Source organism: Acipenser ruthenus, chromosome 17 (genome assembly GCF_902713425.1).
Source record: "Acipenser ruthenus chromosome 17, fAciRut3.2 maternal haplotype, whole genome shotgun sequence".
Taxonomy (NCBI): domain Eukaryota; kingdom Metazoa; phylum Chordata; class Actinopteri; order Acipenseriformes; family Acipenseridae; genus Acipenser; species Acipenser ruthenus.
Window position 1 is genome coordinate 25,260,507 of NC_081205.1, and position 18,141 is coordinate 25,278,647.

At 35.8% G+C, this 18,141-nt stretch overlaps 1 protein-coding gene across 16 annotated transcripts in view; it reads right to left on the reverse strand.

Moving 5' to 3' along the window:
- LOC117422987 (guanine nucleotide exchange factor DBS-like) overlaps positions 1–18,141 on the reverse strand; it is a 92,622-nt gene that overhangs the window by 69,792 nt on the left and 4,689 nt on the right. For 10 of the 16 annotated variants that reach the window (XM_058990214.1, XM_058990213.1, XM_058990221.1 and 7 more), the window contains exon 1: positions 7,410–7,615. The exons of 2 other annotated variants lie outside the window; for them this stretch is intronic. In XM_058990214.1, the coding sequence (XP_058846197.1) occupies positions 7,410–7,614 (205 nt within the window). In that variant the 5' untranslated portion in view covers position 7,615. Of the gene's footprint in view, positions 1–4,550; positions 4,902–5,489; positions 5,534–7,409; positions 7,616–8,898; positions 9,029–11,827; positions 11,957–18,141 lie in introns of those variants that run through there. 4 more of the 16 variants (XM_034038264.3, XM_034038271.3, XM_034038272.3 and 1 more) reach the window with 4 other exon arrangements.

Below are 18,141 nucleotides of genomic sequence, written 5' to 3' on the forward strand. Positions count from 1 at the left end.
TTTTTCCAGACTTTTTCATTTCACTTTGATATACTGTGCAGCAGGTACAAGGACACCACCTGGTCCTCTCACTCAGTTCTTGTGCTGATTATATGACTTCCAATACAGGGTCCTAATACCTGCTGCACAGAAAGTGATTCTAGTGTAGTGGCAGGATAAATGGTAAAAAAAAAAAAATTAATAATTATCTGCAGCAAAATGGTAAGGAACATGCGTGAAAGTTGCTGTGCTGATAGGAAAGAATGCTTTGGCTTCTTGTAATTGCCCCTTTAAACTAATTAGAGCTGAATTGCACAGCTCACACAGCACACTGAATTGCTTCAGGATTCTACCACTTTTGCATTTCAAATGCTTGAAATAACAACCAGTCCTACATATAAATAAGCTAACACCTCAACTTATGTCATGTCAAATCTAGTTCATGTATTTGAATATGGTGATGGCTCATAGACAAGCTGTTTACATTTCTAAACAACTCTTTCATGGGTCTAGAAATGACACTCAATTCAGCAGACCAGTAAATGAAAGTAATATACTAATATTTAAGTCCATCTGTATCTTCAAAAAGACTCAATCATAAATATTAAGGTCAAACTTGTTCATTTTTTTTGTATGAACTATTTGATGTCTTAGGGTTGTCTTTCTATAGTTACTAAACTGATGTTAAGAAAGTATATTTGCTGTATATTATTCAAATTTCCCTGGGGCACACACTGCACACAAAAGGAAAGTAACTGAGCTGGGAGGTGTTTAAAAAACCATGATACATCTTTATATTCTGGATGTGTCTCCATAATGACAATCCATACTGTGCATCTTTTGCAGCACATCTCATCAGGGGAAAAGAGACTAGTAAGCAGGATAACTTAACAAGCACTCCCTGTGATTTGCAGATTCTTTCGTACATCTTTGCATCCAATGAAACTAAGCCATTATACAAGCAAATTACGTAATATTAGCCTTCCCATATGGCCTTGTGCTGAGGAATACTGTAAATCATGTATAGTGTATGTAACCAGGTTTAATAAGATAAATGCTGGCAAATTTACACATGCACAATTTCCTGTTCAGAAAGCAGACCATATACACACAGTATGCCAGGGGATGAAAAATGACTTATGAAAGAGTTCAAGCAAATCCGATAATAACTTTTACATTTTTGGCAGTTGTACAGGTTTGCTATATATCTTTACCCACTTTTCACTTATTTTAGATTTCAATGCTTGAATGGTAATCAGAATAAAAGGAATTGTTGAAGCGCTTATTATGAGTAGACAGTGAAGCACAGTTAAAGAACTTGCAGATGTCTTTCACTGCCAGGAAAGAGAAAGTATTCTAAGCAATTTTACACAAACTTTGTGTTGCGTTGTGCTTTAAAAATAGTCATATATTACGAGTTCTTGATTCTTAGCTTTAAAAGTCCAAGTCAAAAATATTATTATTATTATTATTATTATTATTATTATTATTATTATTATTATTATTATTATTATTCATTGTTTTAATTTTTTTTTAAATGTGCTTATAAATAAGTTTCAGGAGTATAAACCTGTATTTTAAATTACTTTTGCTGATTTCCATCTACTTGGGTTTGTTCTACTCCTTTAAAGAGGATTGGCTTGCTGTTTGTATCTAATATATTCTTCTTTAAAACACATAAGGAAGCACCCCTGTAGCCTTAATAAAGCTTGCAAAATCATGCCTAACACCAGTGTGTAACAATTAACCTCCCCCCCTGCAACCTCTCCTAGTGGATTTAAGTGTTGCTTGGGGGCAGTTTAGTTGTTACACCCTGGTGTACCAGATATTCTTAGAGTGTAACATGAGCTCTATTATTGCTATGGGGGCACTTTAAACTTTTAAATAGTTGCCATGATGTGATGAATGAAAATGATACAAAGTGAACCTAAACGACAACAGAAAAAAATGTATTATTTTATCATTCCTTATTTATTCCACCAGAACAGATTGTTAAAAAAACACAACAGGCTTTAAATAACTCATGAGTAGATGTACCAAAACCAAAAAAAGGTCACACATAAATATAAAGTTGAATAGTGCTGCAAAGACAAGCCTTCTCTAGTGTGTCTTTCACAAACAAGTAACATGTGATTTACAGAAGCCTGCATTTACTTTAAAAAGGGAACATTTGTAAAAAGAAAATATCTGTGTGCCAGTAGGGTAACTACTGAAGATGAATTTGAATTCTGGCTGAACGTCTAGCCTGAAAGTCATTTCATTATCTTTTTTAAGTGCCAGTAAAAAAAAAACATCCTCCTGTTACTCTACCTTAGCGTTTCTCTTGGATTTCACAAAAATCACTCCACAGTTTAAGCATTACTAATGTGTCACAGCTGGGCAAGCTGTCTTAAATCATGATAATGCAGGCCAAATAGTTTCAATATGAAGCAGCTTGTCAGTATACAATGTGTTGGTTAAAATATGCTGCGCTTTCATTTTTTTAAAACATAAAATAAAGACTATACCAGCCCCACAGAAACTGATTTCAGTGGTAAAGTTACACTACACATTTGTCTGAATATATTTTAGTAAAGTATTACCTATATAAGACAATTTATATTTGTGTACAACCATCCCGTTTACAATGTATTTTATGAGTGACTGAACAATGACATTCCTACATATTTTGTACATCACATCTTTTTGCCACAGCAGTCACTACATCTCTTGAAAATGAGTTTTAAGAACTTAAATTCTAGCACGCCAAATAAGTGGCTCTAGGAATTATCAAACACAGTGAATTTAGTACTGATGAAAGGTAAGAGTCGAAGGCTATAGGCTGCAGGAGTCCCTTCAGCTCTCTACAAAGGGAGCACACCCTGATCCTACATGATTAAATGGAAGGAAGTGTGAAAGATTTACATTGGTAATGTTGTCAAACACCAAGGATAAGATTATCATGTTGCTTCTATGTTTTTTGTCAAGTGGAATAATTTCTGTCGCCAAAAAAAATAAATAAATAAATAAAGTTTACCGGCGTCTGTAAAAATACTGAACCAAATACGTTGCTGCATTCTACTCAAGTTCACATGCTGAGAAAATCCACTTTCCTGCAGAGAAAGGTATCTTGCTGTGCGGCAGATTGAACAACGAGTGCACTGAGGATAATGAGGAGAGTAGCTGACTGAAGCACAGAGCCATGGCAACACACTGGGGATCCATTGTTCACAGCAGGCTCTGTATAAAGCTGCTTTTTACCACTGCCTCGTGCATTACAGATTGCTGTACAGTTTCTGTTTCTCTTGCAAAAACAGGCTAAATAAAATAACAAATTACATTTTATGATAGCATTAAGACATTAAAACACCAGTATATCCTTACAAACAGTGTCTCAAATGTGCATTCTAAGTTAATTAATTCCCTACTTCTAATTACAGCATAATGACTATTCTGTCACGGGGTGATAGCACCAGCTCCCAGTATTAGTAATACAGAGCAGCACAGATCATTTCTGTCAATATAAGTAGTCCACGGAAAAAGGAAATTCAGTAGACAAGGTTTCTGTTCAGTTTATCAGGCATCTGAAGTGAGCAGGATTACAAAATCTGAAAGGGTTTGGACAGCTACAGTACCTGCTTGGTTTGGGCTGGCAATGCTGGCAGTTATGGTGCAATCACACTGAGAGCTACTTTATTTAATGCGCTGATCAAGCTCATTTTGAAGTTAATAGCAGTTGTTTATTTATTTATTTTATTATGATTAGAATAACTTGTGGTGCCTAAAATGAATATTATCAGATAACAGACATGTATACAATTATGTGTAATAATTTAATAAAGCGACTTTAGCCAAAACATAGAAATGCATTGATTCTAGACATATGATGTAGCAAGGATATGATTAGTTGGTCGTTAAAACTACTGGTATGTGTTCTCTTAATAAGTTGTAACTTTTATAAAAGTTTGCCTTGGGAAATGTGCCTGGTCATTTTTCAGTATGCCAGTCTTGTACTGTACATTTACAATGTAGTTTAAGAATGATTCTTACTTGGTTTTTTACTTTACTTAGTGTATCTGTGTTTTGGCATGCCTGTCAAAGCTTTGATCTTTCACTAAGACTTGACTGAGTAGCATTTTGCTTGGCTTTTGAAATCAGAACTCCAGGTGGACGGCACATGTGTCTAGCAAACGAAAAACACTTAAACTCCACCTACACCTCCAAAAACAAAGCTAATGCTGCCCCTCAATGGGTTATGTAATGGGACACTCAAAAGACTAATAACCAAACAAATGTGCTCTGTAATTAAAAATGAACATTTTAAAAATGAGTCACTACAACAATATAAATTGGTCTGCTTAGTACTGCTAATTTTAACAAAAAGTAATACAGATTAATGTGCAGATAAACCTACTCGCAAGTATAGTGCACTTTTTGTTTAATGCATTACAATACATCAGTCACTACTTTTGTGTACCCAACTAGAAACTATTTACAGTAGCCAGAGAACGTGTGTTAAATAAAATCACAGCTGTGTAGGTACATGAACATATTCAAACAAACAAGCCCCAAAAGCCTGTGAAAACACTTACCTATAAGTGCTCTGTTTCGTCTCATCATTTTAAAAGTGAAGAAAAGCTGCCAGATGGACTCAGACAAACTTAAAGAATAAATGCTGTGCAGTGTTTTGACTTTGCTACCATTTTCATACTTCACTCCTCCTTTAGGCTTCCTAAACACAGCAGCTGTGCCTAAGCTCTGGCAAGACGTACATTTTTGTGGGAAGTAATTTCTGTGGTCATTTTTTCCAGTCTAACAGCTCCTGCAGCTGTACTGCTCCGCTCACTGACATAATCTTTCATGGCTCGGTGTAAATAAGATCCAGCAGACCTAGCAGAGAACATGAGTGAAGAAGGAAATCTATTATTGGTAGATTGTGCAGCTCCCGGTTTTTCACAGATTTACAACAGCACTGACACAGAGGCTGGCTTGTTGGCTCTGCATGAACGGACATGTGAACTTACATCCTTTAACATTCCTGTCAAATTAAAATAATTTGCAGAACTTAACCTCTGCACTTCTACTCCAACATGTGTATGAATGAACAAGCATTTACCATGAACCCCAATAATACCAGCCAATACCAACTTCTATTGTAGAACTATCCAGAAGCTTTCTCTTGAACATTGCTGCTGTACCCTTGAGCAAGGTACTTTACCTAGAATCCTCCAGTAAAAACCCAACTGTATAAATGGGTAATTATATGTAAAAATAATGTGTAAAAAATAATGTAATTGTATGTAAAAAAATATGTGTGCTGGGGGGGTCTACTGCCTCACCCAGTCATCCCGTTACATAATCATCATTACAAATTAATTCTATTACAAATTGTTGTGGGGGTGTTTCCTGAACTACTGAATCAGTTCATAATGTAAAACAAGAAACCCTCATTATAGTAAAAAAAATGTAGTATAAAAAATGTAATATTTTTGCAGTTAGCAACAGTAGAGCATAAAATGGACTCAAGATACCTTGTCAAAATGCTTTTAGACTCCAGCCTTTCGATCAATCCATCATTTCTGATCTGTTCTCTGTGTAGGAAAACTTTTGAAGTAGTTCCCTTCATTACCTCCAGATGACAGGAGACACTGCTGACACACCCATGATAATGAGGCTTTTTTTGTTGTGGGCGAAGAAGTTATGTTAATACAAAACTGACAACAGCAATATGTTTAGGACACCCACGCTGGCATGTACTTCCTGCACCTCTTACAAAATGATTCATGTATATATTGATTTTGAAGGTTTTTTTTTTTTTTTCGGACTTTCTTTGAGTGGCATAACCAGTAGTTTTCATAGGTGGGTTCAATTAGATGAGACTGCGTTAACTTGTTCCCCTTAGAGACTTAATATGTGCACAGTCTACAGCAGCTGATCACAGCAAATCTATGTGCCAGAAACCAGCTCATGGGCAGGTGAAAAGAACAAACACAATGTTCCATTTAATGGTGCTACAGAAAGTGCAGGGCTCAGCAGCAGAGTCGTCCTTCTAGAAAATAACGTGATTGAACTGTAAATGGTTGGTTCTGCTGCACTGTATCCTAGCTGCAGCGCTAAGGTTTCTTAGTTAGTGACTATTAGGGTTCCCGTAAATTGATTGTGGGTTGATCTTTAGGTAGGGGATACAGGAAGTGAGAATGAGAGATAAATGTGAGTGAGACTTGTAAGCAAGACTAAACAGCTGTACACCTAATACTAATACTAAGCACCCAATAAAGACTTTTGAACCTACTTTTGTGTCACATTCAGCAGGTATGTTTTGCGTTTAAAAGAGGTGTAAGATATTCTCAGCAGCACACTGACTGTAATGAGCTTTCCCTGGAATTAAATGTCATGGAAAAGCTTACAGCACCCCAAACATCAAGGAATTAACAAACAATAAATGGATTAAGTTGGGAATCAAGTTAGGAATCTGTTTAAAAGTCCTGTCTAACAGGCGGTAATGAGCAGCTACCAGTGGAACGACCCAAGAAGTCAAAAACGTTTTATCGCTTGTCACTGTGCTGTTTAGTTAGATTACACTATGTTGTACTGGTTGCTTTGCTGGACTGTCACCAATGAATCAATGCAGAATTTGCACAATAAACCCTTATACAAGTTTACCATGGTAAATTTGCACAGTAATTGTGTGGTTTCCCCATGGTTATACTATGCATTTAACACAGTTTACATGGTTTGCCATGTTTTTTTATAGTATGCTTTCTCTTACGTCTCTGGGCTTGCTTCCCTATGCTTTATCATGCTTTCACTATGCTTTATTGAACTATGCTTTTACTAAGGTAAGCTTTTGTAAGGGCACTCACATAAAATCTTGATTTGCTATATGTGCCCAAAAGGATTAGCTGATTGTGCACAGGGAGACTGCATGAGGATGTGTTGTGCTTTGATGTCACAGAGCTATTTTTTTTATAATAAATCACAAAAAAAAAAAAAAAACCAAGTACTCAGCTGGGAATTTCAAAAGATAAACTATAAAGTAAAACATTATAGACAATATCATACAAATTCAAATGTTTAGTTCATGCATATTTGCATCAAACTATTTCAAGCCTTCACTTTTGCTAAGACCATTCAGAGTTATATTGAAGTAATTTTGCTATACCAAACTTAGCTTTACAGTATATCATATAAAAATTCAAACTAGGTTTAGAAAGAAGGCTACCTGCGGACCCAGGGCATCATCTGATCTTCAGCATCCTCCTCAATATGCCACAGTATAAACATCCCCACTCAGTACTCTATTGGGACAGCTATATACCTGTTTTCATCCAGCCAGACTTATATCAATGTTAAACAGTATGCAGCCAGATCATTACTAATATATAGGAACAGCATGACATCCTGGCACAGTACAGTATTCACACATATGAAGTTAAAAAAAGAAGGCATACTTAATTTTGCCATAGTTTCCAAATCACAACACATTCCCAAGAAGTGATGATACGACTCCATTTCCCCCTCAGAGATCCGGACCACAGTGAAGGGTCTGTTTTGGGACACTCTGCGCCCACACTCAGGACAACTAGCAGCCACCGTCTGGTACCTTGGTGAATTCCCGTCCATTTTGGAATAGTAGTTTACGTACTCTGACAGCATCTCTGAGCGTCCACACGGGCTCTCCGAGCCTGCAATGCCCTTGAGCTGCCGGTACTTAATTCTCTGTCCAGTTCATCCAAGGTTATTTTTGCAACAAGAAAGCTCACTGCTGCAGTAATTCAATTACTGAGCTCCTGCTCCCCAATGCCTTCCCTGTCTTACAGCCTTGCAGTGTTTTCTAAGAATAAACTACAATCAACACACCTGATACTGCGAGATAAAATGTAGACATATGAACCTCTCATCTTGACAGGCATGTGTACTGTGGTGGAACTGTGTTATTTGGTTCTCATAGATTATGAAGGGACTAGACTCCTGGTACATGCAGCACAAATGTAGCATCCCTGAGATGCTTCATTTTCAACCCGGTTGGTATCATGATAATACGTCATTATTCTTTTTACAGTAATAATAAAAGTTGTCTAATTTTAACAAAAATCTAATTAATGAATGACTGCAATAAAACTCTGTGACATTAATGCTATAAACATTTTTTTTTCTTTTTAAATGTTCAAGTTTAAATCAGTTGAGATTTAATAGAAGCAGTCCATAAGTAAAAACCATATACTCTTTATGTAAATGAAGTTCAAACAACACATCCTTCTCTTTCTGACTAGTATCAATAAGGAATGAAAGGGCATGACGTAATAAAGAAACACACATTCTTAGAGTAAATGAGTGGTTTTGGAAGTACTGGTCAAATCATGTACTATATGACATGTGGTCTGGAACAGAGCACAGAGTCAGAGAGGCACAGACTGCAGGCTTCCTAGTTGCTAATAGGATTTAGTTAGATAGTTCACGAGTGTATCAGGTCTTTGGTTGACTAACAGACAGAACAGGATAAATACCATATGACCATTCTTCGCCAATCAATCCACATTGAATATTCCAAACAGCAACAGAGACAGGTTTTGTGTCAGGATTATTAACATGGCTGTATGTTTTCAATAGGAATGTTCCAGGATACACATGAAAGTGTTTGACACATGTCACAATATAAATCATTAAGTAAAATCTCCTGGATCAAAATAGTCAACTAAAACCATCAGGCCACACCCCAGCTCCCAAAGAATTGACTTCATATCCTTGTACATACTATAGGCTGTCAAATAAACTTTGCAGTTCATCTCATAAAAAGCCTAAAATCTTCTACTGTTTACAGTAGGCTGTCTAATGAGAAATACATTTCCAAAATAAATAAACAAAAACAAAATATGTTCCATATAAAAACAAATATTTAAAGCTTAAAAATCTTTATTTATTAAAAAAAAAAGTACTTACACATTAATGACCCCATTTGCGGATGATGTTCAAGGATATTTAGTGCTGGTTTTATAAGTAAATGCTGCTCAAGATACAGCAAGGCTCTCGTGTATTTATATTTAGGACTCCAGAAAGGATTTGAATCAAAGCTGCTGGCCAGCTTCTGGAGATTTCCTTGTTTCCTACAATCCCCCCAAACAATACAAGAATGGCCCAGCTTCCACTTCCTCTCACTCCCAGTGCAGCAGACTGTATTCCAACAGTAGCAATAAATCAGTAATGAGGGGCTTTACATTACATGCTGTACAGTGCATTTTGTACATTTTTGGTAAATAACAATATCATATTACATTTTTTTCTCATTGACCTATAATTTCAAATGTAACTGTAAAATAAATACTAATATATTTTAATATATAAGCAGTAATTTTAAGGCAAAATATAAGGAATCTTAATGACTTAAATGATTCTTTATTTTTGGTTGCTATTTAGTATTAATTTATATCACAATAACATATATACTTTGCACTGGACTATATACACTGGGTAGAATGATAGCCAATTTCCCATTTCAATTCTGATTTCAGTTTATGGATGCAATGAACAGAAGAGTTTTAAAATATCCTCTGGTTCAAATTAGAAAGACGCAGTCAAAGGCTCACCAATGAGTTACAAGTGAAATGATATGTTGAAATCGTTGTCTTGCTGGTCAAGGGCTTCAGTTATTTAGCAACTGCATCATCCACTTACTAGCACTGTCTAAATTGATTTCTGGTATTAAAAACCACCAAGGAAACAACAAGAAAATCATTTTCTACGTACATTATGAATATATAGACTACCGGACTACTACCACTGAACATTGTACTATACAAATTCTGCAACTATTTACAGTACACATTCATAATTCTTCATATTAATACCTGCTGAACTAATGATTATTATGTCATTAGAGTATTTTTTCAATTGACTACAGGGTTTAAAATATTAAAGCAGCTATATAAAACAATAATATAGCACCAATGCAACATTAAATTGCATCATAAAAGATTAGAAAATATATAGCAGCTGTCATTGAAAAATGCAAACTTTTAGGCTAATCTTTCCAGAGACTAAACATGCTTCTTACACAAACCACATGTCAGGCTGCCTATTACCTTCATCTGTCTAAAGAGGATTTTCAAGCCTACTCACCACTGCTCCAATGGTCACCTTCACTTGTGAAACAGTACGCACATCTGCCCAAATATCTGTAGCCTTGAATTTCTAGCTGAACAGAATTATGAGTTTTATCATAAACATGCAGGTCCATTTTGTAAAATAAAGTCTTTTAGCAATCCCCAATGTAATCAGTATTGATTTTTATGCCTTGTTACTTTATTACAACCCTAGGCAATGTTCATTAATTAGATGCAGTTTAGGAATTTACAGCAAACATAACAAAACTAGATAAGATTAAAGAACGGCAAAATATTTTAATAATTAAAAACAGCTAGCTGTTGCCAAAATACACTATTATTCAGCTGGTCATGTAAAGCTAAATGCTTTGGCAAAAGATTAAAAAAATGAGTAGGTTGTATTGCCACAATGGGCAGACACTGCATCACTAATTCAATGTGACAGGTCTGCAAGGTGTATAAATAGTTCTGAAGGCATACCTCATCAATCTATTGCCCAAAGCTTGTTCTCCAGATAGGCCACTGAGTCATCACATTTGGGACTCCTGAAACAGCAGTAGTCTTGGAAACAGACAACTTTTATCATGAAACTGACTTGGAACAATGAGATAGAGGTTTTATATATTACAGAATGTCAGGGATTCCATTTGCATAGCAATCTAATCAGTCCTAGTATGTGCTAAACATCAAACTGCATTATTCATAGAACTATATCATATGAGAATATATAATTATATAAAAGAAACTGTTATTCTGTGATCATATATTCAGTGTTACTTCTGTTTTTGCAGACCCTGAGGCAGAATGTAGGAGGGGTAATACAACACTTCAGTTTAGCCTGTTCAGGTGGGTGCAGAGGTTTGCCAATGTTGTGCAGTGGGATAGGCAGTCACTAAACAGAGGCAGATCACAAACGAACTGGGTCTGGTTGCAGACAGCCAGCATGAGAGTGCATGTCAAAGGGCAGAGCTGGTTGGAACATGACCTCAATGGTCTCCCTCAGACTAGTAAGAATGTAATATAGTGTGGGTTTCTGGCATATACAGCTTGGCTTTTCATGTTCCGCAATCTGAAATTAGCCATCTTAAATGTAACCAACGCTGCAAGTGCTATAACGCTTCAGCTTATGTAATTGTTTTTGGTGATTGATGATTTCTTTCTGCAGTTCCAACACGAGAAAGAAAATGCAGTGTGAATTAATACCTCCTCAAACGAAATCTGCATTCTAATGTGGATCTTTGTGGCAATGATGTAGGTCACTGCAGCTAACATCTGTACTGTTTGAAAAACAGCGTCTTTGCATTTCAATTTAGCATCGTTAGCTGTACGAGACCACTCTGTTAATGTTTACGTTCCAGAAACAAAGGTCAAACACGTAAAACCAAATACCTTGACAGGCTGTCTATATGAATGTCCTATTTTCCAAGCCTAGTCCTTGGTGTCATCACACCAAGTAATTCTGACTTTCTCAATGCATTTTCTTACAATTCCAATGCCCTTGTTTTGAAAATAACTAATTCATTACTTAATCCTCTATAAAACTTGTACCAGATATTAAAATCTTGCAAACAATTTCCAAATGGTGATGTTTGTTATGCAGAAAACATCTTACAAAAAGCAACTGGAATAGGCTTAAATAATTGCACATTATTAAAACATGACATATGTGATATTCATCAGCCTCTACCAAGGTTAACGATTTAATAAAGATTACTTTCTACTGTAAAATCATTATTTTTCAAAATAGCGTAATTAATATAATAATATACCGCTCATCTCAACTTCACCACGTCGTTGGCATCTCATCTTCAAAGGTTTCCTGAGAAGTTTTGAACAAATAGTCCCCATACTGTTTCTACTTAACGAACCTGCCTGATAAACAGGGTACTAGATCTTCTAAATGAGTAAGTCTAAAGTGCCAGTGTAAGGAAAGTTTGGCAAGTGTTTGCAGTAATAATGTTTTGCTGTATTTATACTCCCTGTGTAGTTGTCATTTATGACTCATGTAGAGGTCACTTTTGAAGTCCTATGGGATTTCTATATAAACAGGTAAATGCAGACGTGTGTTTATAGTATTTTGTTGGCTCGTCAATTGAGATCTCGGAAATTCCAAAGTCCCTCAGTCAGCCATGAATTTCACGTATTTGTAGCCTGTTGTTTGTAACAGATTTACATAAAAAAAGGTTTTGAAATGTTTAAACCAACTTGTTGATAAAATGGGGCCCAGTCACAAAACATTAAGGACTGTTTAAGGACTGTTTTATTAAGTACTGTTTTTTAAGCCCATTCTGATTAATTAAACCTTTTTAGACAGGGTTTAATAGTTTATTTTTATTTTTTTTACTGTATTTCTAAAAGACTCCATTTCAAGAATGTTAAAGGTAGTTTCTGCATTTAACAAATATCAATATACTGTAACAGTAAAGCTGTGTAACCTTTTTGGAAATCAGACCAGTACTGTGCAGATCAACCCTGACCTCTGACCTTTGTTAAAAAACCAAGCAACAACAATAAAATGCTATCTGCACAACACACAGTGGTTACAGTGGACCGTGTGAAGGATTTGAAACAGATCATTTTGTTTTTACGTAGATAGAAAATAAACGTAATTGCAGATATACCAGATTCATTTTCATTGTTTTTAATGCAAAGAAAAATTGTCATTTTTGTCATTTTTTTTAGCCATGAAAAAAAAAGAGTAGCGTGGTTTAAACATGATACAAATATGTGATTAAGCAGCTGTGTTGACAAGCCTCATAAATTCACCTCCCCCATCCTCCTGCCTCCAACCTGCAGCTTAGAAGTCTCTACACATGCTGGTTTTCATCGACTTCCCAGTCAAGGGTACTGTCATTTATCTTCAAGACTGTACATAGTCAGGTCAATGGGAATGCCAATTGTTTTTACTATTTATATTTGGGCAATTGGTATATAGTTGGTATTAATGAAACACTTAATTAAATAATGACAATACTTACTGATGTAATGAAACACCAGGTTCATCAAGGTAAACAGTGTGACTAGTTATCTAACTAGTATATTCTGTTAATTGGCAGGACCACTTTTATTGAAACATTATTTTATTGTGCTGAGAATCTTTGAATAATTCACCTGTTTTTTTATTTTTATGTCAATTCGGGTTATGCACATATTTCAAATGCAGTATCTTGTACCTTTGCTATAGTTTTGTCTGTGAAATATCAATTACCTGAAATTGGAGTATAAAATACAAGCAAAGAACCAAAAAATCTTCAGCAGAAGAAAAAGGGGACTAGTGATAACGTTGCTAGATGTTTAATAAGAGGCAAGAAACTGGATTTTAAATCCTTGGTGACCAATCCTTTAAAAGTTGGTATAGCAGTATGTCAGGTTTATATTCAGCGCAAAGGTGATAATGAATGCAGACAGTAATAAATGCAGAATACAGTCCTCACCAAGATGTCAAGTGAGACGTCTCAGGGTGAGAATAAAACCCCAAAGTAGGTCACAGAAATCAATATTTTCAAGTTTTTAAACAAATCCCTTCAAACCAAGAGAGAAAGCCAAACCCAGAGAAGAATTTGAAAGTACATTCATACATTTTTCAATACCATATTGTCTTGGGTAGCCTGAAATAATAATGAGTGCTTACTTCCACAAAAAATATATATACTAACAAGACGCCTGGGACGAAGAATTGATATTTTAGACTTTTCACATTAAGAATAGCTGAATGGCTGGTCAATTTGAAGCATGAGGGTGGAAGCAACAAGACTTAAGACTACCAACATGGGTCATGGAAGGCAATGGGCGAGACTCCCAAAGCTATTTACCTAAAAAACATCATTAGCATGATTTTTTCACGTAGTAAATACACACCCAGTTACCAAACCAGAAATAAACAACAAAGACATTTAAAAGCTCGTGAATCGCCTCAAGTTGTTTCTTATTGTTTTATAATTATAACTGTTTTATTTTCCCTTCATACAAAAAGACAATTTGGAGTAAACAGCTTTGAGAATCCGGCACATAGTATGTGACGGCTATAACTGGTGTTGCTTATCCTGATTACTATGGAAATAACCAGCAGTGTGGAGTAGTGGTTAGGGCTCTGGACTCTTGACCAGAGGGTTGTGGGTTCAATCCCAGGTGGGGGACACTGCTGCTGTACCCTTGAGCAAGGTACTTTACCTAGATTACTCCAATAAAAACCCAACTGTATAAATGGGTAATTGTATGTAAAAATAATGTAATTGTATGTAAAAATAATGTGATATCTTGTAACAATTCTAAGTTACCCTGGGTAATGGTGTCTGCTAAGAAATAAATTATAATAATAACCTGTCTAGAGGAAAAACAACATTAGAAACAGCAGAATGCAGCATTGCCACCTCTCTCCGAGGTACTGATGGACCCAAGCACTGCGTCTGAACTATATGGGTGATACATATTAAGACTTGGACTACAAAATCAATACAAAGGCAACTCTGTGTCCAGGAAGAATGAGGCTAGCCATTTGTGGGGTCAGACAGCTGAGTGAACTTACGGTTAATGTGCCTGTGGAGTGATGGAAGGCAGGATTTTGACCTTTGACAATTAAATGAAGGACACAATCTCCTTCAGTGCTTTTGTACAGGGCAGGAGTTTACAGTTGGCCAGTCACCAGAGCCTCTTTGGGAAAGACGCTGTTTGGTTTCAAAGCCAAATTCTGCAGAGGATGCAGTGAGCGGCTGCACGAAGCAGTGCTACAAAAAGGAAGCTACGTGGAAATGCTGTATAACAAAAGAGGGCATGTTTATTTATAAAACAAAAACGGAACACCTATGTGATAGAATGGGAGCGTGCTTAACACAGTAGCTTTAGCTTCAAAGGAATTCTGAGCTGCAAAAGAATGTGTAGTAAATGATGTGATGTGGTACAGGTATCAACCAAGTGTTAGACTCTTACATCAAATAGATAGTGTTATTTTAAATTCCTCCTTACAAATATCAATAGAACAGCTTTAGTACATCTCACAAGCTGAATTAAGTGGACAATAAATACTACCACCAGCACCACTAAACACTAAATACTGAAAACATATTACAATATTAAAAGTTCCCCAATACTACTACTACTACTACTACTACTACTACTACTACTACTACTACTACTACTACTACTACTACTACTACTACTAATAATAATAATAATAATAATAATAATAATAATAATACATTTCCCTTTAGTAGTTATTTAAACTGAATGGTCCATTTAAAATATTTAATCCTGCTTTGCTTTTGCATTTCAACCTAAAATGAATGCTCCTTTAGTTCAGGTGAACCAAACAAAAAAGGACTGCTTAACTAAGGGAGATTTACTAAAGCAAGTTACCAAGCTTTGAAAATCAATATGCAGGAGGCTATGTAACCTGTATAAGATTAAAATATGTGTGCAGTAAAATAATACATTGAAGGAAATTCGTTTTTTTTTCTGACCCTTCCATTGTCTTTGCTTGACATTCCAGAAATAGTTAATGCTATTCTGAGACCAGCATGGTCTCACATCCTATGCCAAGCTATGTAGGATAGATTTCACTCACTAAAACTTTTTAGCACATGCACTCTTTTGACTTGCTTTTGAACAAGTGGCTCCCTCTGGCATAAATAAAACTAATGTAATAGTTATTGTCAAGTTAGTTATACATGCAGGACAGGTAAATAGTTATATGGTTGTAAAGAAATACATGAATAAGGTGTATATAGTAGTTGTGGATTACTATACAAAACCAGTATGAGTTAATATGAACTAATATAAACAATTATATTTTAATGTAAGCGATATAACCAAGTTTAATATATAGGATATATATATTGAACTGCCTACTGAACCCTAACGACCTAGCTACCGCGCCACTATTATATATATACACACACAGCATATAACATAGGTCTGTAATAAAAGCAATGTATATTTGCATATTTTTTTAATAAGCAAGACTAATTATTTTAGTAATGCAAAAGACCTTAATATGCATCACACACAGTGATAAAATGAATTACACTTTAAAATAAATGATCACAGAATTAAAATGACCAAGCAGACATGAGATTATATTAATTATGGAAATAATATTTGCATTCATAAGCTGACGTGAAATACAACTGATGCACTGAATCAGCAATGTTTTTAATTGGACATGTGCATTATACTGTTCCAACATTGATGTTTGTGCTTCTCGATGTGGAGAAAAAATGTCCATAAAGAAATTTAATTAATCTTCCTCTTCCTTTATCATCCATTTCTAATTTAGAAAATCTACATAAATAAGTGCTGTAATTGTTGATTTTAGGTAATCAACATATAGTCCAACTGAGGACTAAGTAAATAATAACATGACTAAACTGGGAAAAATGGTACATATTGTAATTAGAATGAGGTTTCCATGGCTACTACAATTATTATTTATCCATTAGTTTTCATCTCACTAAGTCAATTTAAAAAATGGCAGGCAAAAATTGATCAATTAAATCTGCCCAGTGGGCTGTAAAGGGTACTGACGCTGATTATATCAAATTATATCAAGTTATATCAAGTCTACACAAATCTGTTCAAGGTGAAGTGTTTTTGTAGGTTGTTTTAAAATGAAGGCATTGATTAATGGATAGCTCCATGACTGAGTTATTTTCAGCTGTTGCAAGTTCATTAATGTTAGCTATCTAGGTAAGGGAACCCGATATTTAAGCAGACCTCAGATCTTTTCAATTCATCCCTTGCAATCTAAAATCTGATTATTTTGAAGTTGCACATTTATTGTAAGTCATTGTTATTAACTCTCTTTCCTACTTTCACCTGAAGAACAGACCTTTGAGGTCTTCAAAGCTTATGATTAATTATTGTTTAGTTAGTCCAATAAAAGGTATCACATCTCCTTCTCTTTGTCTATCTTAATGCACAAATCTCCAGTTTAATAAGACTGGGTTAAACCATGTATTGGTTGATTTTTAATAGTGATTTACTTTTTATGAACTCCTGTGTAGTTTTGAATGTTATGTATGAGTTTTAATATTAACTGTTGGGAATCCAGGATGAACATAAACAAATGATTAAAACTATTTGAACTGTTTTTATGGAGCAAGGAACATAAAGGTCTTACGAAAAAACAACAAAGTGCTGCCTTAAAAGACCTGTTATGTTAAATTAGACAAGTTCTAATGAGTTAATGCAGTATTTAAATGACATTTACAATATTTACAATAATGTCAGGTATTTATTCAATATATGTACACATAATGTGTTCTTTATGGTATATTCATGATCTTAATGTCAGCCCTCTTTTTTTTTTTTTTTTTTTTTTTTTAAATTTAGTCGTCGCCAATTTTTTTACCCCGGTTTTTCTCCCAAATTTAGCATGCCCAATTATTATCTGTATCCTCGGCTCACTGCTCGCAACCCCCCCGCCGACTTGGGAAACAGAGACACGCGTCCTCCGAAAAGTGCTCCTGCCAAGCCGTCATTTTTCGCACTGCAGATCCACAGCAATGCCACCAGACCTATAGTGTCGGAGGACAACACAGATCTGGCAACCACTGAGGAACCACAGGCGCCCTATCGGCCACAGGGGTCGCTGATGCGCGGTGAGCCGTGGATTCCCCTGCCGACCTAAGCCCTCCCTACCCGGGCAGCGCTCAGCCAATTGTGCGCCGCCCCCTAGGAACTCCCGGTCACGGTCGGCTGTGACATAGCCTGGATTCGAACCTGCGATCTCCAGGCTATAGGGCACATCCTGCACTCTGCACGGAGCGCCTTTACTGGATGCGCCACTCGGGAGACCCCTGGCCCTCTTTAATAAATAATTCCTACATCACTAACATTCCATAGAAAATATATAATTGGTTAACATTGTAACCTTAAAAGGTAACAGAACATAGCTCCCAGGTTATAAAGTCATTAAGAATCCATAATAAATGATCTAAGTGTATTAACCATTGAAGCAGAAACGCAGTAGGAGCAGGCTCATAATCAATGTGGCCTGATGCATACACACTGCACAGGCATTGGCTATCTTTGTTTCTATAGAAACTACTGGCACGTGTTATTCTCCTGGGTGGCGGCATAGTTTTTG